The sequence below is a fragment of the Loxodonta africana genome, chromosome 13 (genome assembly GCF_030014295.1).
Source record: "Loxodonta africana isolate mLoxAfr1 chromosome 13, mLoxAfr1.hap2, whole genome shotgun sequence".
Lineage (NCBI taxonomy): Eukaryota > Metazoa > Chordata > Mammalia > Proboscidea > Elephantidae > Loxodonta > Loxodonta africana.
In genome coordinates, this window is record NC_087354.1 from 31,651,242 (window position 1) to 31,673,738 (window position 22,497).

The following is a 22,497-nucleotide window of genomic DNA, read 5'->3' on the forward strand; positions in this document are numbered from 1 at the left end:
CTCTAGACTCGAGGTATTAGCTACACTCTCTGGATTCTGGGCGGAGGCCGCTCGACCCTTGGCTTCAGCTCCACCTTCCAGGTCCACAGGGAAGGCAACTTTGCTCCCTCTGCTTTAGGTGAACCATTCTCCTAGTCCATCTGAGTGGTGACTCCACCCTTTGAAACACCAGAGGCCATGGCTCCACCCTTTGAAACCCTGGAGATCCTGGCCATACCTTTTGAGACTGAGGCAGTTCAGCTTCCTGTGTTCCTTGTCTCTTCAGCTTCTGCTTCCTGGTTTCTTGGCCTCTTGGCCCCTTGGGCCTCTCCGCATATGTATGCCCTGCTGGGACAAGGGCTCCAAAGCTCTCTAGTTGCACCGATAAGTGTCCAGAGGCACCCCAGTCCACCAGGAGTCTTCGTGCACTAAGGCGCCCGGCTCTAGCTCTGTGGGTCAGCTCCAGCATTGTCGGCATTAGTCTGGTTCTGCTGCCTCTGGTTCTCTGCTGATTCTGGTTCTGGTGTTAACAGTTCTCCTCACTTCCTTCTGAGTCCTCTATCCATTCACAGTTTGAAAACTGCTTCCACATTTTAGGTATCTGTTAAAGCAGCACCCCACTCTCTCAGTATACCCCTCTCCTGGACGTCCTCCAGCCTTTCTGGCTATTTCTTACTGGTCTCCTTCACAGGTTCCTCCTTCCCCTCTTGTACTTCAATGATGCTGGCCCCCCCAGCTCTGTCCTTAGCTAATGTTCTCACTCTGAGCAATTTCCCCAGTGAATCTCATGTGACCCATGATCTCAACCTGCACATATGTGTGGAAGAGTCCCAAACCCAGGCCTGCTCAGGCCTCTCCTCTGAGCTCCGGACCCCTTCATCCAACTGCCCCCTCAACATTGTACTAGGATATTCCATGGGCATCTCAAACTCCATAAGTTCAAAACCAAACTCATAGTCTTCCCCCAAACCTCTCTTCTGCCTATACCCCTCCCAGAGAAAATTCTTCCCATTATAAGAAAATATAGGAACAAATGAGAAATTCAAAAATAAAGAAAATAAAATTTCCATAGTTCCAACACTCAGAAGCAACTACTTTGACTGAGTATACCCCCTTCCCACCTTTTTTTTCTATGCTTTTAATTCCAACTTTCCCATTTAACATTTTAGCTTAAGAATGCCCCATGTTATTGCCAGTTCTGCATGGCGTATTATTTTAAAATGATTTGGAACAGATAACACTTGAATAGAGCAAACATTCTAACAGTGCCAAAGGATATGTGGTAAAGAGTAAGTCTTCCTCTGCCCCTGACCCCCAAGTTACCCAGTTCCCTCCCCAAGGCACCATTCATTTGCGTATGTTTCTAAAGCTGTTCCAAGCCCTTATAAGAACACACACATCCTTATTTTTACACAGATAATAGCATATAATGCCATTCTGCGTGTTTCCTTTTTTCATTTAACAACCTATCTTACAAATCATTCCATTCTCTAAGAAACCAGTTGCCACTGAGTTGACTCTGACTTATGGTGACCCCATGTGCCTCAGAGTAGAAGTATGCTCCATGGTGTTTTTTTTGTTTTTGTTTTTGTTTTTTTTGGTTGTTGTTGAGAATATACACAACAAAATATACAATTCAACTGTTTCTACATGTACAATTCCGTGACATTGATTACATTCTTCGAGTTGTGCAACCACTCTCACCCTCCTTTTCTGAGTTGTTCCTCCCTCATCAACACAAATTTACTGCCCCTAGTTTCCTGGCTAATCTTTTGAGTTGCTGTTGTTACTTGGATCCCATATATGTAGTTCTTAAAAGAGCTTAATGCTCAAGGCAGACATTTTTTACTAGTTAAGTTAAACTATTGTTTGGTTTTAAGAAGACTGCAGGGGATTTTTTTGGTTTAAGGTTTAAAGATTATCTCAGGGTAATAGTTTTAGGGGTTCCTTCAGCCTTCATGGCTCCAGAAACTCTAGAGTCCATGAGGATTTGAAATTCAGTCTCCATAGTGTTTTCACTGGCTGATTTTTTTGGAAGTAGCTCCATAGGCCTTTCTCTCTAGGTGCCTCTGGGTGGACTCAGACCTCCAACCTCTCGGTTAGCAACTGAGCACGTTAACCACTTGCACCACCCAGGGACTTATTACATATCTGTCCTTGGATAATGTCCTCATTCATGTTTTATGACTTTTTAGTACACTGTTATATGGTCATATCAAAGGTTATTAGACTAGTCCTCCATGGAAAGACATTTACGTTGCTACTAGACTTTGTTATTATAAGTCAAACTGCTGTAAATAAGCACCAAATGGGGTGATGGGCCTGGAGAGGAGGGAATGGATGTGAGAGAAGTTGTGAAGGAAGAAGTGATGAGACTGGGAGTGAATGAAGTGTTAACCTGATAACAGGAAACAGGGTGACAGGAGGTGATTCTAGTTGGAGGTCCATGGTGAGTCCAATTCTAAACTTGTTGGCACTGCATGGAGACAGAACACCAGAAAGATGAGGGTCTCCTCACTCAGGCTTGAAGCACCTGAGAGAAGTTAGGACCAGAGTCATAGGCCAGGGATTGAGTTCACTGAGGAGGGTGGACACTGTGCAAGGTACTTCTCTGAGCCAGCCCCCTTACCCCTCACAACAACTCCCAGAGATAGGCATTTTTATTCTCATCTTACAAACACAGGAGCAGGTACTAAATTATGTGGATCCAGGCTCTTTGTAACACAGCACAGGGTCTCATCCATGCTGAGGGGAGATGGAAGGATGACCTGGTGGGTGGGTGGTCATTATTTAGAGGGAAAGAGAGGAGAGAAGTAGCTTCAAAGAGTCCCCATATGTAGGACACCTGTGATTTCATGCACTGAACTCAGAGATTCTTTCCTTATCCTTATGCCACACCTCTGAGTGGCAAGTGGGCTATCTGGAGTCTCCTGGGATCTACATGGCCTCCTACCACTGTCTGCCTCTAACCTGGGGTCTTCATATACTTTCTTTCCTGGCAGGTTTTACCCATCATTGTTTTCTTCAGCTGTGTCATGTCAGTTCTCTACTATGTGGGCCTCATGCAGTGGGTGATCCTGAAGGTGAGTTCCCAATAGCCATGTCCTGGCTCTTCTAAAATTCCCTGTTCCCAGGGTCCATACTCTTTCAGAATGCCTTACTTCCAGAGTCCACACCCTCCCAGAATGCCTTGCTCCTAAGGACCACACCCTCCCAGAATGCCTTCCTCCTAGGGTTCACCCTCTCCCAGAAAGTCTTACTTCCAGGGTCCATACCCTCCCAGAATTCCATGCTGCCAGGGCCCACACCCTCCCAGAATCCCTTATTCCCAGTGTCCACACCCTCCCAGAATGCCTTGCTCCCAGGGCCCATACCTTCCAAGAATCATCTGCTCCTAAGTTCTAGACCATTCCAGAATCCCTTGCTCCTGAGGTCCCTACCTTCCCATAGTCCTCTGCTCACAGGGCCTACACCCTCCCAAAATCTACTGCTAACCAAGCATCCTTTCAGTCTCCTGTTTTGATACTAAGGAGAAATTGTACCGAAATTCAATGTGGTCTTTGTGGGAGGGAAGGCTGAGGACTTGAGGCCGCACCAGAAGAAGTGTTAGGGGAAAAAAAAAATACCAAAAAGAGTTTGAGAGATGGTAGCAGTGGGCTGCATTGACCAGATTTAGCTGGTATAAATGTCAAATCCTGGGCTTACATTCATAAAGTCTGCTGCATAAAACCAGGATGCAGGAGACAGCATGGGACCTGGAGAAAGATTTTTAGATTTTAGCTGATTGAGCTTGGAATGAACCAGCACCAGTTGGTGGCTGCCAGAAATGCAAAAACAACATACAGTTATGTTAAAAGTACACGGTGTATGACATTAGGGAGGGGGTAGTCCCCAACACTGGAGAATGTGTTCAACTAAGGGGCTACGACAAACTGAAGTGTAATCAGGAGAGTGAAAGGGCTTGAAACCATACCCTTCATAGAATGCTTGAAGGAAGTAGGACCTGGGCAAGAGAAGGCTGGGGTGGAGGAGGTTAGGAGTGGGATAAAACCAGTCACCATCAAGTTGACTCCAACTTACAGTGACTCTGTGTATGTCAGAGTGGAACTGTGTTCCATACGGTTTTTAATGCCTGATTTTTCAGAAGTAGATATCCAGGCCTTTCTTCAGAGGCACCTCTGGGTGGACTTGAACCTCTGAGCTTTCAGTTAGCACAAGCATGTTAACTGTTTGCACCACCGAGGGACTCCTATTCTGGGGATAGAATAACCAAAAAACCAAACCAAATCCATTGCCCTTGGGTCAATTCCGACACTTAGCAACCTATAGAACAGAGTAGAGCTGCCCCATAGGGTTTCCAAGGAGCTCCTGGTGGACTTGAACTGCTGACCTTTTGGTTAGCAGCTGAACTCTTAACCACTACACCACCAGGGTTTCCGGAAGTAGAATAGCTATCTTCAAATTCTTGCAGAAGAGCAATTAGAGAAAGGGCAGCCTGAGAGGTCCCAGCTGTGGACAGAAATTACAGGGAAGCAGATTTCCTCTTGATTAAAAGGGAGAACTTTCTAATATAGTGCTTTCTAAAGCCTCTTTCACAAAACTCTAGCTCCACAGCGTGTTAATGAATGTTACTAGGAAAAGAGATTCCATGGTCAAATATTTTTGGGAAGCTAGTTTTTTTTTTTTTATAATAGGCACTAGACTTCTCAGAGCCTTTACTAAGCTCATATGTATTGGTATACACACAATGTGTATGCACAGGGGTATATGTATCCACATGGGGTGTGTGTGTGCACAGGGGGCATGTGTGCACACGGGGGCACGTGTATGCACAGAGGGAGCGTGTGTGCACAGGGGTGTGTGTGCGCACAAGGGGTATGTGTACCCACAAGGAGTGTGCATGTGCAGGGCATGTGTGTGTGTGCGCATGAGGGGTGTGCGTACCCACAGAGGGTGTGTGTACACAGAAATCTCCAAATGTGTTATGACCAGGGAATCCTTTTAGCATGGAGACTGAGGACACACATTTTAGAAGCTCCACTGTAAAGATCAAAGCCATCCCTAAGTGGGATGGGCGGCCTTGGGAAGTGGTAAGCTCCAGTCAATGGAAATGTGGAGGGAGAAGATGAAGGGCCTTTTGGAGAAATGTAGGTGAGGGATCCTATGCTGGGTTGGGAGTTGGAGGGGAGACTTGTGAACTACTTCCTGCCCTGGCTCTGACTCTGGTGCTTGGTGATACCAGCTCACAAGAGTGCCCTGCTTCCTTCTAGATTGCCTGGCTGATGCAGGTCACTATGGGCACTACAGCCACTGAGACTCTTAGTGTGGCTGGGAACATCTTCGTGAGCCAGGTGGGTCCTGCAGTCTCCTACCCTCATGCTCATCAGCAGCATCCCTGGTGAGGGTGATGTGCCCTGGTTCCTGGAGGTTGGATTCAGTCAAGAGCGAGTTGTCTGAACCTTCTCCCAGGCTGTTGTCCCAAGGATGATTTGGGGAGCACTTTGCTTTTTTTTTGCTTAGGCTATGCCGGGGGACAGCATCTGTCTGGCATCTCCTATCATGCTAGGTTTAGTCTGTCTTCATCAGCTTAACCAAAAAAAAATAATAAATAAGCCAAACCCATTGCCGTTGAGTTGGTTCTGACTCACAGAGGGAGTCCAACTTTCTCATTTTAAGCATGAGGAAACTGAGGCTCACATAATGGGAACACCTTGGCCAAGATCTCATAATTCTAAGCCAGGCCTTAGAATCCATGTCTTCTCCCTCCTGGCCAGGGTTCTTTCCATAACATCATTTTGTCTTTTTTTTTCTCTCCCTTTCTGAAAATGCATTTTCCAAAGTAAATGTGACCCTGAAGACCCTATAGGGTCCGAGTGAGACCCTTTCAGAAGGCCCTGACCCTCCTTTGGAGACTATTCCAGGATCTGTCCTGGACCATCTGCCTCACATTTGAGTCACCAAGAGACACACTTGTCAAAAGATGTCATATTTGATTAAGCAGTTTCGGACACTTTGAAGACTATTTGCATCTTTTTTTTTTTTTTTTTTAAGCTATGGTACAAGTGTATTGATTGTTGAGCAGTTCAATGTTTTGTTTAGTCAGTTAAGAAAGACATGTTCACAGACCAGTTGTTCAAAAGCCCCTTAAAGTGTTCAAAATGAGGCAAAAGAGGAAAAGGACACTGGCAATACAAAAGCACTTATTTTATATGATATACTACAAATGTGAATTTTTTTTTTTTTAACCAAGAAAACTACAAATTTTAGGTAACTATGACATTGGGTTAAGCATTTGACTTGCTAACCAAAAGGTTGGCAGTTTGAATCCACTAGCCACTCCTTGGAAACCCTATGGGGCAGTTCTACTCTGTCCTATAGGATCGCTATGAGTCCAAATTGACTTGATGGCAATATGTTTGGTTTTTCGACATTGGGTCAGGTGAAGCACTCACAAGGCAAATTAGCTTTGGACAAGTTGTTGCTCAAGGTGACCTAGGCCCCTGGGTCTCAGCCTTATTTCCCCCATGGGGAGGCAGTGGGGCCTTCAGGGATTAGCAGCATCAATCATTTCAACCTCTAGTTGCTGGCAGTCCTGGGCTCTCTTCTCTTCTCTGTCCACCCTTTCTCCCTAGGGCACTGCATCAGCCCCCTGGTTTTCAACACTTTCAATGTCTCCCAGGTCCAGATCTGCCATCCTCACCTCCCCCCTGAACTCTATTCTGACATGTCCATCTGCCTCCTCAGCCTCCACTTGGATATCTAGTGGGTCCCTCAAACTGAATTCACTAAGTCCAAACACAGCCTTTGATTCCCTCGCTCGGCAAAACCACACCTCCTCACATCTTTCCCTGCTCAGTAACTGGTAACATCCCCTACCCAGTTGTTCTGACAAAAATGGTGGTGTCGCCGTCCTTTCTTCCTCTGCCTCTCTCACCCCCACATCCAACTGGTCAGCAAGTCATATCAGCTCAGAATCCACATTGTATCCCAGACCTGCCCTGCTGCCCATCCTGTCCTTTGCCGCCACCATGCTGTTCCATGTCACACTGTCTGTCACCTTGAGACCTACCTGTTTTCCCTACTTCCATTCCTTCCCTTACTATCCATTCTACACATGACACTGGAGTGACCCTTTAAAAACACAATCAGATCATGCCACCCTCTACTTAGACAAACCTGTGCTCTTCCTTACCCTGATTTGCCAGACCCGCCACCTTGACCTGTGGTGCTGCTCCCTCTGCGGAACACACTGGCCTTTTTACGGTTCCTCAGACTTGCCAAGTCTGTTCCTGCCTCTGGGTCTTTGCTGTTCTCTCTGCCTGGAATGCTCCGCTACCTTGCCTTATATTTGGCTCCTTCAGGCCTCTGCTCAAGTTCCACCTCCTCCTTTGCTGATTCTTCTGTTTTAAATACCCTGAACCTCCAGACATTCTCTCTCTGGTGTCTTCATGGCTTTTATCACCTTATAAAGCTACATCGGAAACCCTGGTGGCATAGTGGTTGAGAGCTACAGCTACTAACTAAAAAGTCAGCAATTGGAATCTACCAGGCGCTCCTGGGCAACTCTATGGGCACTTCTACTCTGTCCTATAGGGTTGCTATGAGTCAGAATTGACTCAGCTCTAATGGGTTTGGTTTTTTTGGAACGTTACAGTGTTTATTTAATTTCTGGTCGGTGATCTGTTCCTCACCCCTCCCCCCCCACCTCCCCCCGTTTCTTCCCCCATGTCCTCCTCACCACTTCCAGGATGTGCATTCAAAGAGGGCAGGGCCTTTATCTGGTTCACCCCTGTACCCCTATGTTGTTGAACAGTGTCTGGCACATAGTAGGTGCTCGAATAACTATTGAATGAATGAATGACTCTAGGCTTCCCCAGAGGCCCTGAAGTAAACACACCATTTAATGTCCCAGCTCCCTTTTCTTGGCAATCCCCATGGCTTCATCAAAAGTTCAGGTCTGGGGTTAGGCCCTTTGAGTGAGCAGGGGTAATTCTTTGAATCTCTCTGAGCCTCTGCTCTCCTGGAAAATGGAGATCACCATGGTTATCTCATAAGCCTGAGAGTCATGTATGTGAGATGCTTAGTGGGGTGCCTGGCACGTGGGGGACATTCAACCCTGGGACCTTATCAGGCCAAGGGGGAGGGATGATGGTCCTTCCAGAGGCTGGCTGATGCTAAGGGTCAGAAAGGCAAGCCAAGTACAGATCATGGTCCTCCCTGCCCCCTGGGATGCCTTGACACTCACTATGACTGTCCTACTCCCCAGAGAGGGGGATGTCCCTGGCCTGGCCTGGCCTGGCCAGCTCTGGAGTCTTGACATCTTTTCGTTTGCAGACTGAGGCTCCTCTCCTGATCCGGCCCTACTTGGCAGACATGACGCTCTCTGAGGTCCACGTTGTCATGACTGGAGGCTACGCCACCATTGCTGGCAGCATGCTGGGTGCCTACATCTCCTTTGGGGTATGTACAGCCCTTCCTCTGCTTGGCCAGGCCAAGAACCTGAAACTCACCTTTGTGGGAGCCCCATGCAGCTCCTAGGCAGAGCTGCCCTGGGATCTCCTTGGTGGGCTGCAGCCTGAAGCGGGGCTGCAGCCTGAAGCGGGGCTGCAGCCCGAAGGGAGGCTGCAGCCTGAAGCTGGGCTGCTTTGATATGAGAGGAGGTACCACCTGACCACCTTCTGTTTACCAGGCAATGTTTCAGGGATTTTAATACCCCCATTTTACAGATGAGGAAATTGAGGCTCAGAGAGAGTAAGTGGCATGCCCAGAGCCAGGATTGGAGTCTAGATCATTCTGACTCTAAAATGTGCTCACGTCACCATAGTCTTTCACTTAGGCTGTCCCTGGAGATTTATCCTATCCCCCCTCCAACTCCTTCCCACATGCTCTCTGCCCCTAAATTATTGCTTGTGTAGCTTTCCGAGGACAATGCATTTCCAGGTCAAATTCCAGTGACGTGACTCAGGCCCATAAACCAACCACAACACCACTGCAGGGCGGGCCAAGTTAGATCTTTATATGTGTGCCCTGAGAACCCAGTAACCAAGCCCATTGCTGTTGAATTGATTCCCACTCGTAGCGACCCCATGTGTTACGGAGTAGAACTGCTCTGCAGCGTTTTCTCGGCTGTAACCTTTACGGAAGTGGATCGCCAGAACTGTCTTCCGCAGTGCGGCTTGGTGGGTTCAAACCACCAACCTGTACGTTAGCAGCCAGTCGCAAACCCCCTCGGCCGCCCAGGGACCTTCTCTCCGCAAAGCGCCTGGTGATAACGCTTTGCATTTCAAAAACACTTACATTTGTGCTGCCACATCCATATCTTCAAAGATCTTTATTTATTTATTTTTAACTACCAAAGAAATTCTTGCAGAAGTGAATAAAGTAAAAATAACAAGTTTTTTTTCTTCTTCATCCTGATTTCCAATGGGTGATCACTTTTAATAGTTTAGAACAGTGGTTTTCAAAGTGTGATGCCCAGACCAGCAGCAACAGCATCACCTGGGAACTTGTCAGAAATGCAAATTTCTGCTGAACCGGAAGCTCTGGGCGGTGGGGTTTAACAAGCCCTCCAGGTGGTTCTGATGCTCACACAGGTTTGAGAACTACCGACTTAGGTCATTCCAGGTCTTTCTCTGTCTATACAGTCATTTAAGTATAGATATTTGAATACAAATATATTTGCTTTCTTTTTTCCTAAAGATGAAGTATTTCTACCCATATTTTCTGAAACCTGCTTTCTTCTTATAACATTCTGAGCATGACAGGAAATTCAGAAGCGTAAAGAGAAGGTTGACAGAGCTGACTAATAAAAGCGAAAAACCTTGCGTGTGGTGAAAGTCTTGCTTGTAGCTCTGATGCTGGAAGCTATTTCAGTGGCGTTTCATATATCAGCAGGGTCACTCAGGTGCACGAGTGTCAGTGGAGCTTGCAGACTAAGGCAGACTAGGAAAAAAGGCCTGGTCACCTACTGCTGAAAATTAGCCAATGAAGACCCTATGAATCACAAAAGAAAATTTTCTGAGATAGTGTTAGAAGATGAGTCCCCTAGACTGAGAGGCACTCAAAATATACAATGGCTGTAACCATGGACTCAAGCATACCAACGATCCTAAAGATGGCACAGGACTGGGCAATGTTTGGTTCTGTTGTACATGGAGTTGCCATGAATCAGAGCTGACCCAATGGCAACTAACAAACCACTTCTCTTGTCCCGAATTCTACCTGTCTCTCGTCTCTGTCCTTGGGGGTGGCAGGGCAGTGGATGAGAGGATAAGCCAGGCTGTACCTCAGTCCCTCCCTCACTCAGGACACCTGGCCACACCAGTCAGCTCAGCTCCACATCCCCATAGGGCTGCCCAAGCAGAGCTGTGTGCTGTGCAACTTTCTGAGAGTGCCCTTGGCGCTGGGGCTTTGTACTCTGGCCTGGTGCCCTCGCATCTAGAATTTTTGAGATCATCATGCCGTGTCTTTACCAAGGCCTAGGAAGGGCTCTTCAGAGCTTGTACCCCCCACCCACCCCACTGCCAATTGTTTCTGGAAAAAAATTGACATTTCTAAAATGAAAGACCAGAACTTTGTTTCTAAAACTTTTTTCATGGCTGAGTATTGATTTTATTTGGCACTACATATCAGGGGAAGTGGCCCTGGTGGCACAGTGGCTAAGTGCCCGGTTGCTAAATGAGAAGTCAGCAGTTCAAATCAACCAGTGGATCCATGGAGAAAAGACCTGGCGATCTGCTCCTGTAAGGATGACAGCCTAGGAAACCCTATGGGGCAGTTCTACTCTGTCCTATAGGGTCACCATGAGTCAAAGTCAACTCGATGTCACACAACAACAAACATATTAGGGGAGGAGGTGCCATATATTCTGGACCTATTGTTGTTGTTAGGTGCAATAGAGACCCCGTGTGACCGAGTAAAACTGCCCCATTGGGTATGCTAGGCCGCAATGTTTATGGGAACAGATTGCTCAGTCTTTCTCCCTCAGAGCCACTAGGTGGGTTTGAACTGCCAATCTTTGATTAGCAGCTGAGCGCTTAACCATTGTGCCACCAGGGTTCCTTATTTAGAACTTAACCAAAGAAACCCCATTTCCATTGAGTCGATTTTGACTCATAACGGCCCTATAGGACGGAGTAGAACTGCCCCATAGGGCTTCCAAGGAGCAGCTGGTAGTTCAAACTGCCAGCCTTTTGGCTAGCAGCCAATCTCTTAACCACAATACCACCAGGGCTCCAGGCCTTGCGGAAGCTGTGTCACCTCAAAAACTCAGTCCTCCCCTCCCTCCCCACCTCTGCACGGTCAGGGCTCCAGATTCAGGACTTAGGGACTTGAAATGTCTTAAACTTGCTGTGGGTCCTATAGCCAATTATAGAATATCTCCTGCTAGTCTTCTGATCACATGAGCACTGCTGTAGGGACTAAAATACCGAAAGAATGCATAGCTTTTCCACAATCTGTCTTGAAATTCAGCCTCTCTCTTCCTTCCCTTTTCAGGCCAGAGTGTGGCCTCAGCCCCAGGCAGTCTGGCCTCCCAAATGAAGGGGCTGGGTGTCCACATCCCTTTAGTGCCACAGAATCTCCAAAGCGGGGGCAGCCAGGATCAGAGATACAGCCAGAGAAGCAGGAAGACATGTATACTCTACCCATTGGTAAGGCATCATTGTTGTTACTGCTGTCATTGATATTCATGATAACATCTTGTGTGTGTAGAGAGTCACAGCCTGTATGTACAGAACCTCATATTTTCCCCCTAGTTCTTCTGTAAGTTAGGCAGGGCAGGTATTGTTATCCTCATTTTACAGAAAAGGAAATGGAAGCCCAAGCACATGAAATATGACTCGCTCAAGAAAAAGGAAGAGAAGGAATTAGAACCCATGGTGTCTTTGGCTCCAAGCTCAAGGTTTTTCTTTCGCCTTCTAGGTTGTCTCCCTTTGGCCACTAATACAAGGGCTGGTTCACTATTAGCTGAAGGTCTGGGATGGTTTCAAAGTTTACAGCTCCCTGGTCTGAAAGACCTGGGCCACAACCATAGCTGGCCCAGGCGAAAAGCACCAAACAGACCATCTTCCCTCCCTCCCACCAGCCTCCAGAGCTGCCCCATCTGGCCTCCAGAGAAGCTCTCTCCTGCCCCCTGCTGACTCTTGGCCACCACTGGACCAGCCCCACAACCCTCTCCCAAGAGCCTCTTCTTTCTACCTTCTCCCCTCTTGCCTCAGCCTTTTCCTCACAGTGTCTTGGTCTCTGCCTTCAGCCCTGACCCTCTTGCTCTCTCTTCCAAGCTCCCGGATTCTCAAGACCTTTTTCTTCATTGCTCAACTTCTGGCTCCCTTTGCCAGGGATAGATGACCAGTAGGCAAGATATGCACAAGCTTGATTGTATTTACGAATCTGTAGTGCACAATTTCAAAGATGTGGTGAAAAACAGGTGGAATTGTGCACTACAGATTAGTAAGTAAGCACAAGTAAACCCGTGCATACCTTGCTTATTGGGTAATCGGTCCCTACCCTTTGCCCTCACCCCTTCCATTGCTAATATTCAGATATTTCTAGACCTGCACTGTCCAATACAGTAGCCACCAGCCATATCCGGAGCATTTGAAATGTGACTCATCCGAAATGAGATGTGCCATGAGACTTAGTGCTGAAAAAAAAAGTAAAATATTTCATTAACAACCTTTATGTTGATAACATGGATGAAAGAGAAAATTGTGGACATATTGATTGGGTTAAATAAAATATATTACTAAAGTTAACATCACCTACTTCTTTTTATTCTTTCAGTGTGGCTACTAGAAAATTTTAAATTGCTTATGTGGTTCAGATTATATTTTTGTTGGATGGTACTGGTCTAGACCTTCTTCCCTGGGCTGAGTTTCCATGGGTCACTTGACTGAATCCTTTCTTTGTGACCTCCACATACAGCTCCATTTTCACTGTCTTTTTCAGAGGCTCTACTAGAGTAGACACCAGCTCTCTCCCTACTCACCCCAGAAACCGGTCTGTCTACTCAGCTGTCTGGCTCAGGGGCCACTGTGAGAGGAGGCCTAGACGTGTGCCTTGGGCGGTTCCCATGGGCACATCAGGGCACTACTGGGCAGTGAGAGGTGGAGGGAGTTGACCACCCATGTTCCTTGATGAGTTGTGCAAGAACAGGGGCCTCAAGGACAGGGTGTGTGAGGTCCTGAGCAGGGCCGAGCGAGGTAGTTTCCACATCTGTAAAATGCGTAGAATTTTTACCCACCTCATAGCAGAGCAAGAATTAAATGAAACCTGTGAGAACCAGAACTCATTGGGACTGCCATGTTCTTCTGGGTCTTGCAAGTTTTTTGCCTTTGACAGGGTGCAGTCTTACGCTTTCCTACAGCTTGTCTTAGTGGAAAATATTTGAGTTTTCCTTCCATGAGAGGTTTCCTCCTCACACAGTTTCTGGCTTTTGCAGGTTTTTCTGTAAATGCAACAACAGGTGAAAACACTTAGCACAGCACTGGAGAAGTGGTGGTTCTTTTTCTGATACAAGTTCAGAAAGCTGTCCTTCTGAAGCTGGCCTATTTTATGCTTTGGATTTATTTCCTTTCTTGGAAAAGTTCCTTTTGAAAATTCAAATCGAGTGCTCTTATACTCTGGTCCTTTTCACACAGTACACCTTTGGGGCAGAGAGGGGAGGGCCTCGGGCAAAAGTGGGCTGTGGGATGCTAGAACAGAAAACGTCTCTGCCCTCATGCGTGGGAGGCGGGCCTGGGGATGTCACCACTCTGAAGGGTGGCTGGGAGCAAGGAGGCTGTGTATGGCTGGCCCTGCACTCCAGGGAGGCCTGCCTGTGCAGGACTCAGCCCTTTCTAAGATGAGCAGGGGTGACTCAGCCAGGGGATTATAGCTGTGGCCACAGCTGGCCCAATCAGAGGACACCATCCAGGAATGTGAAGCTGCAGGGTGTGTTCCATGCTGGACTTGAGTTTACAAACCAGATGTCATCTCCAAGCTGGAGGAAAGGAAAGGTCCTGGCTAGTGGAAGAAGAATCCCAAGATTCAGGGTGTGGCACTATCCCCGCTGGAGCTGGGCAGCCAAGGTAGAGGCAGGTGGAGTACCGGACCTCACCCTAGAAAACCCAGAGGAGACAGCCCAAGGCTGACTTGATCCAACAAGGAGCAGATCCTGGGCCTGAACGCCCAGTGCCATGATGAGGGGGAGGGAGTGCTGGTTCTTGTTTCATGTTTTAAGGGGTTCTCTGCTTCATTGAAAGGACAGAAAACAGTTACAGTTGAATCAATTCTGACTTCTGGTGACCCCATGCGTCAGAACAGAACTACACTTCACAGGGTTTTCAGGGGCTGATTTTTAAGAATTAGATCTCCAGGCCTTTCTTCTGAAGCATCTCTAGATGGATTTGAACCTCCAACCTTTCAGTTAGCAACCAAGCCCATTAACCATTTGCAGCATCCAGGGTTTAAGAAAGAAGAGAAGAACAAAAGAAGGGTATTGCATGGGCTTTAGAGCCTTCGTGGGCCTGGTCCTCATCAGCAGTTCCTGGCACTTCTCCAAGATGATAAGTAAGTGCCTTCACGGGTTTCTCCTCTGCTTTTATTAGCTGGAATATGTAGGTTAAGCTTCCCTCACTCTGCTTTTTTTTTTTCCCCCCTTATTATTTAAAACTTAAGAACTAAGTTTGGTTTATTATAGGCTTTAAGGAGAAAATCTACTTTACTTTTCTGTTTATGAAAGCAGTATATGTTGTTGTGGACATTTTGAAAGATACCAAAAAGCAGAAATGTAAAAATAATGTCTTTTAGAAGGATTTGCACAAAGTTGGTTCCTATGAGGCAGAGGTTGAAGATGTCCCAAATGTCCAGCTTTTCCAAGCTGCTGTTCTACTCCATCATCTCTAACATCAACTACTCCTCCTCCCCTCAGTACTCTCCTTCTGTCTTTGGGTTCCCTCATTTGCTACAACATCTCACAGAACTCACGAACCATCAAAGGAATGGCTCACATGGTTGTGGAGGCTGACAAGTCCCAAATTTGTGGGTCAGGTGTTAGGCTGGGGGCTTCTTTAACTCACATGGTTGCACGGCCTGATGAACCCAAATCACCAGGTCAGACGACAAGCTGCTGGCTCACCAGGCTGCAGAAGCCAGCAAATCAGGTCAGACGATAGGCTACTGGCTCAAGTTCCAAGAACCAAAGGTCAGATGATGATAAGCTGGATGCAGGATTCAGAGCAAGAGAGAGAGAGCTTTGCCAGCACATTCATATGTGTTGGATGCAGACCATACCCTAAAGGAAACTCCCCTTACTTGAGAGGCGGTTCAAGGGTGTGACTTGAATAAGGGTGGTAACTGGGGTAAGGGTGGTGGCTTGGGTCATACCCTCTAGTAAAGTGGTGACTCAAGATACATCCCACCCTGGACTAATACACCACGACTATACAGCCTCCACCAGACTGAGTCCAGCACAACTAGATGGTACCTGGCTACCACCACCGACTGCTATGACTGGGATCACAATAGAGAGTCCTGGACAGAGCTGGAGAAAGATGTAGAGCAAAATTCTAACTCACAAAAAAAGACCAGACTTACCAGCCTGACAGAGACTGGAAAAACCCCAAGAGTATGGCCCCCCAACACACTTTTACCTCAGTAATGAAGTCATTCTCGAGGTTTACCCTTCAGCCAAAGATTAGACAGGCCCATAAAACAAAACGAGACTAAAGGGGTACATGAGCCCAGGGGCGAGGACTAGAAGACAGGAAGGGACAGGAAAGCTGGTAATAGGGAACCCAAAGTCAGGAATGAGGAGTGTTGGCATGTGGGGTTGGTAACCAATGTCACAACACAATACATGTAATAATTGTTCAATAATAAGCTAGTTTGTTCTCTAAACTTTCATCTAAAGTAAGATAATTAAAAAAAAGATACACCCCACTGTAATCCTGCCTCATCAACATAACAGATAACTCACTCCCAAATGGGACCATAGCCAGAGGCATGGAGGTATAACACATCACAAAATGAAGGATAATTACATCAGATCACAAATGGAGGACAATCACATCAGACCAGAAAATGGAGACTGACTACATCTTTACATTAGTATCAAATTACTTCATTATGTAACTGCCAAACTACTGAAAATCATGACCCACCTAAATTGACACATAACAATCCCAGGTTCTGTAAAACATATTTGCATAGTCCTACCCAATCACTGTGTGTGAGTCACAAAAACTATAGCTAGAAGGGTCATATTAAGTAATTCGGTGCATCACAAGAAAGAAAAGAAAATTACCCATGGCCCCACTAGCCAGGGACGGCCCATTTGTTTAAATTTTAGTGTGTTTCTTTCTGGTCTTTTATTTATGCACAGGTTTTTTTTTTTTTTCCCCTCCACATTTGCGTTTATGGTCTATATTTAATTTTGTAGACATTTCCCCCATGGTATTGTGAAGGCTTGGTAACCATTGTTTTCAATGGCAGCAGGGCAATGCTTAGCCATTCCCCCACTGTTAGATGTTAGGGTTGGTTCTAATTTTCCCATTTGGTAAATAATACAGTCATGGGGGGAAAAGTGTCCCATCTTTCTCTGTGGAAGAGAACAGGGAAGCAAGGGATTAGGGGCATAGTGAGCATGAAAGTTCAGGAAGGAAGACTCTCAAGGGCTGAGACTGCTGTGCCGTCTTGCCGGGGAGGGCTCTTACAGGGTGGGCCCAGGGTCAAAGGTGGCTGCTATAGGAGGCAGATTTCCTGAGAAAAATCTCCCTAACCACAGGAGTGTGAGACACTAGTGGTTCAGTAGTAGAATTCTCACCTTTCATGTAGGAGACCTGGGTTCAATTCCCAGCTAGTGTACCTTATGTGTAGCCATCACCCGTCCGTCAGTGGAGGCTTGCATGTTGCTAATGATACAGAAGAGGTTTCAGCAGAGCTTCCAGACTAAGACAGACTAGGAAGAAAGGCCTGGCAATCTACTTCCAAAAAAATCAGTCAATAAATACCCAGTGGATCATAATGGTCTGATCCAGTGCCACTCATGGGAATGGTGCACGACTAGGTATCGTTTCATTCCGTTGTGTATGGAGTCACCATGAGTTGGTGGCTGACCCAACGGCAGCTAACAACAACTACCACGGGAGTGGATGTGATGAGCTGCCTGTCACAGTAAGTACTCAAGGTGGGATGCTATAGAAGGAGTACTTTCTTCCGTTAGTAAAAGGTTGAATTGGGACACAAATTAGGTCCATCCCAACTCTCAGGTTTTGTGAGCTTTGATTGATACCATCAGAAATCCCTCAGCTAACAGGAAACCAGGCCTTGGATCAGTGGTCAAAGGGAGACTGCCTAGAAAGGAAGGAAGAGCCTTGAACTTGGAGCCAAAGACACTGTGGGTTCTAATTCCTTCTCTTCCTTTATCTTGGCTGAGTCATATTTCATCCTTTTGGATCAGTTTACCTGTCTATAAAATGGAGATAACAATACCTGTCTATAAAATGGAGATAACAATACCTGCCCTGCCTAACTTACAGAAGTACGAGGGGGGAAATATGAGGTTATGACTCTTTACACATGTGAGGTATTATTATCCATAACAATGACAGCAGTAATGGTGGTGATGACATACCAGCAGAGCAGAGTACACATGTCCACCTGTTGCCCTGGCCCCAGCATTTCCTTGGATTACCCCTTGTAAGCCTTATCCCCACTCTTGCAGATTGATGCCGCCTCCTTGATTGCTGCGTCTGTGATGGCCGCTCCTTGTGCATTGGCACTCTCCAAGCTGGTCTACCCGGAGGTGGAGGAGTCCAAGTTTAGGAGTGAGGAAGGGGTGAAATTGACCTATGGGTAAGTGCGGTAGGAAGGCCTGCAGAGGGCTGGGGGGGCAGGAGCAGAGGAGGCGGGTAGCAGTAGGCCGTACTTTCCCTACTCATCACTGTCTCCCCCCAAGCCCAGGGCCCCCTCTCTTCTTTCACTGCCCTGGTGGTGTCTTCACTTTCGAAAGCATAGACTCCAATTCCTACATCTTAATTTCCAGTCTCTGACCAGCAGCAGGAAACAACGGGCTGGTCAAGGCAGGGAGCGTGGCCTGGTCCTTGGGAATGTGGCCTGGTGTGTGTGCTGAAGAGGGTCACACAGGCTCCATGCCAGCATCTCTACAAGCCTGGCGTTCTGCCCATCAGTGTGTGTCAGTCCTATACTGAGCTCCGGCCTTGATTTCATCTGCCTGCCTCCTCTAACATCTCTTCATCAGAGTCTTAATGATCGTTATATAATATTTAGTCCTAAAATATGTTGAAAAGCACCACTTTTGGAAAATGTGCTTGGGGATGCATAGGCACAGCTTCCTGAATGTTTAGAGCAGTGCTGACTTATAGAAATGTAAGGTGAGCCATGTGTGTAATTTTTTAAATTTTCTAATACCCACCCACTGCTATTGAGTTGATTCTGACTCATAGAGATCCCATAGGGTTTCCAAGGCTGTAAATCTGTACAGAAGCAGATTGTCACATCTTTCTCCCACTAAGCCACTGGTGGTTTTGAACTGCCGACCTTTCAGTTAGCAGTCGATAGCTTTCACCACTGCACCACTAGGGCTCCCATCTTTAAAAAAGTAAAAAGAAGCAGGTAAAATTAATTTTAATAGTATATTTTATTTAACCCAATGTATAAAAAAAACTTTTTTTTTAGTTTTTTAATCCAAATCTATCATTTCAACGTATAAAAATAATATGTTGTTGTTAGTTGCCGTCAGGTTGATTCCAATTCGTAATAACCCCGTGAGACAGAGTAGAACTGCCCCCATAGGGTTTTCTTGGCTGTAATCTTTATGGGAGCAGATTGCCAGGCCTTTCTCTCTTGAAGGTGCTCGGTGGTTTCCAACTGCCAACCTTTTGGTTAGCAGTTGAGTGTTTAGCCATTTGCACCACCAAGGCTCCTTTGTAATCATATGAAACATTATTAATGAGATATTTACATTCTGTTTTTCATACGAAATCTCCAAAATCTTGTGTGTATTTTAGACTTACAATACATCTCAATTCAGATCAGCCTCATCTCGAGTGTTCAAAAGTCAAGGTGGCTAATGGCTTCTGTATTGTGGGAAGCAGTGGTAGAAATCTGGGCCTAATCCTAGCACTTGGACCGGCTCCTTTCTCAGATTATGGGCATCAGAGGGAAACAAGGACCCTTTCGTCTCTTAAATGCTCTTCCCAAGATTCCTTTTTAGGCCTATAGGATGGAACCCCTGCAGTTTTTGAGGATAGGCCAATAAGGATCCCTCTTGTTCCCAACAACAGAGATGCACAGAATGTCTTAGAAGCAGCCAGCAGCGGGGCTTCCATTTCAGTAAAGGTCATTGCCAACATTGCAGCTAACCTGATTGCCTTCCTGGCAGCATTGGCCTTCATCAATGCTGCCCTCTCCTGGCTGGGGGGCATGGTGGACATCCAGGGGCTCAGTTTCGAGGTATGATTCCAGAGACCCACCTCAGCCTGTGGAGAGGATGGTCCTGGTTGGTGGGCATGGGCGGTGGACATGGTCTGTGGTCTGGAGAACCCCACCTGGGCAGTGTCAGAGCCCCTACAGCATCCAGGCCCAACCCTAGATCCCAGCTACTTTTGCTCTTCCACTCTCAGCTCATCTGTTCCTATGTCCTGCGGCCTGTGGCCTTCATGATGGGTGTGGCCTGGGAGGACTGCTCAGTGGTGGCAGAGCTACTGGGGACGAAGCTGTTTCTGAATGAGTTTGTGGCCTACCAGGAGCTTTCCCAGTACAAGCAGCGCCGCCTCGCAGGGGCTGAGGAGTGGGTTGGTGACAGGAAGCAGTGGATCTCCGTGAGTATCCCTGTCTCCTCCCTGCGGTAAGGGGGTAACACAGCCACCCCCAAGGCCTCTTGGCAGCTGCTGCCCCAACTCCCTGGGCCTGGCTGAGACACACTGAGATACACTTAACCTCACACTTCCCATTGCCCTTGGAGACAAGATGGCTTCAGGCTTTGCTGCTGCCTTTCTCGAGGCCTCTTACACGGCTGAAGTGCAGGAGAAAACATATCTGAGATCTAGCTCTAGATGGGCCACTTTTCACTGGTTGGCCATGGGCCAGCCACTGCACCTTATCTCTTCTTTTGGAAAACAGGGATGTAATTCCTGCCATATCCATCCCAAAGGAATACATGTGAGTGTCCAGTGAGCTAAAAGAGAGAGTGGGAGACCTCACCACCACGTTTGCTGTTATTACACAGATTCTGTTCATGGGTTTCCTCTTTCTGTTAAATTTATTTTAAAAAACTGTAAAAACTCTACAAAATTAACTTTTCTAAAATAACAACAGTTCTATGTAACATGACCGAAAATTTAGAGAAGAATGAAAAAATTACCTGTAATCTCATTTATTTTTGTTTTATGCAGTTTCTTCATTTTTTTAGAGTTTACATAGTTGTCATTATAGAATCCACACTGTATTGTAGCCAGCTTCCCCCCCACCCCCACTTAATATTATGCCATAAGCATCATTTTCAATATATATAGCCTAACATATTTAACCAATCCCTTGCTGTTGAGTCAATCAGGTTAACCCCATTTTTTTGAATTACACACATTGTAGAAATGAATATCTTTGTGCCTAGAACGTTCTTCTCCTCTTGGATCATAGCAGCCTTCCCAGATATGGGGTGGCTGAGTCACATGGCATGAGTCCTGGTGTGGATGCTGCCAGGAACTTCCCCAAAGGGTTGTGGCACCTGAAATTCCCACCCGCTCTGCCTGTGGGCCTTTGTTTCTCCACACATGACACAGCACTGAGTATTCCACTTTAATGGGAAATCAAAGCTCATTGTTTTAAGTGCCATTTCTTGGGTTACTAGGGACTTTCTTTTTCCTTAATTTTTATTGTGCTTTAAGTGAAAGTTTACAAATCAAGTCAGTCTCTGATACAAAAAATTATATACACCTTGCTATATACTCCCAATTGCTCTCCGCCTAAAGAGACAGCACACTCCTTCCCTCCACTCTCTCTTTTCATGTCCATCCGGCCAGCTTCCAACCCCCTCTGCCCTCTCATCTTCCCTCCAGACAGAAGATGCCAACATAGTCTCATGTGTCTACTTGATCTGAAAAGCTCATTCTTCACCAGTATCATTTTCTATCCCATTGTCCAGTCCAATCCCTGTCTGAAGAGTTGGGTTTGGGAATGGTTCCTGTCTTGGACTAACAGAAGATCCGGGTACCATGACCCCCGGGGTCCTTCTAGTCTCAGTCAGACCATTAAGTCTGGTCTTTTTACGAGAATGTGAGGTCTGCATCCCACTGCTCTTCTGCTCCCTCTGGGATTCTCTGTTGTTTTCTCTGTCAGAGCAGTCATCGGTTGTAGCCGGGCCCCATCTAGTTCTTCTGGTCTCAGGCTGATGTAGTCTCTGGTTTATGTGGCCCTTTCTGTCTCTTGGGCTCATAATTACCTTGTGTCTTTGGTGTTCTTCATTCTCCTTTGGTCCAGGTGGGCTGAGATGAATTGATGCACCTTAGATGGCAGCTTGCTAGCATTTCAGACCCCAGATGCCACTCTCCAAAGTGGGATGCAGAATGTTTTCTTAATAGATTTTATTATGCCAATTAACTTAGACGTCCCCTGAAACCATGGTCCCCAAACCCCTGCCCCTGGTACACTGGCCTTCGAACCATTCAGTTTATTCAGGAAACTTCTTTGCTTTTGGTTTAGTCCAGTTGTGCTGACCTCTCCTGTATTGTGTGTTGTCTTTCCCTTCACCTAAAATAGTTCTTGTCTACTATCTAATTAGTGAAAACTCCTCTCCCTCCCTCGTTCCCTCCCTCCCCCCCTTTCGTAAGCATCAAAGAATATTTTCTTCTGTTTAAACTGTTTCTTGAGTTCTTATAACAGTGGTCTTAAACAATATTTGTCCTTTAGCAACTGACTAATTTCGTTCAGCATAATGCCTTCCAGATTCCTCCATGCTATGAAATGATTCATGGATTCATCATTGTTCTTTATCAATGGGTAGTATTCCATTGTGTGAATATACTATAATTTATCCATTCATCTGTTGATGAGCATCTTGGTTGCTTCTGTCTCTTTGCTATTGTAAACAGTGCTGCAATGAACATGGGTGTGCATATATCTGTTCATGTAAAGGCTCTCATTTCCCTAGGATGTATTCCAAGGAGTGGGATTGCTGGGTTGTATGGGACTTCTATTTCTAGTTTTCTAAGGAAGTGCCAAATCGATTTCCCAAGTGGTTGTACCATTTTACATTCCCACCAGCAGTGTATAAGTGTTCCAGTCTCTCCACAGCCTCTCCAACATATATTATTATGTGTTTTTTGGATTAATGCCAGCCTTGTTGGAGTGATATAGAATCTCATTGTAGTTTTGATTTGCATTTCTCTAATGGCTAATGATCATGAGCGTTTCCTCATGTATCTGTTAGCTACCTGAATGTCTTCTTTAGTGAATTGCCTGTTCATATCTTTTGCCCATTTTTTAATGGGGTTGTTTGTCTTTTTGTAGTTGAGTTTT

The 22,497-nt window shown here is 46.3% G+C and overlaps 1 protein-coding gene across 3 annotated transcripts in view; it reads left to right on the forward strand.

The window, feature by feature from the left end:
• Nucleotides 1–22,497, forward strand: part of SLC28A1 (solute carrier family 28 member 1) — a 53,246-nt gene that overhangs the window by 25,375 nt on the left and 5,374 nt on the right. For 2 of the 3 annotated variants that reach the window (XM_064267172.1, XM_064267173.1), the window contains exons 8-13: nucleotides 2,982–3,062; nucleotides 5,250–5,330; nucleotides 8,314–8,439; nucleotides 17,684–17,814; nucleotides 19,266–19,434; nucleotides 19,605–19,802. In XM_064267172.1, the coding sequence (XP_064123242.1) occupies nucleotides 2,982–3,062; nucleotides 5,250–5,330; nucleotides 8,314–8,439; nucleotides 17,684–17,814; nucleotides 19,266–19,434; nucleotides 19,605–19,802 (786 nt within the window). The remainder of the gene's footprint in view (nucleotides 1–2,981; nucleotides 3,063–5,249; nucleotides 5,331–8,313; nucleotides 8,440–17,683; nucleotides 17,815–19,265; nucleotides 19,435–19,604; nucleotides 19,803–22,497) is intronic. The other variant, XM_064267174.1, reaches the window with a different exon arrangement.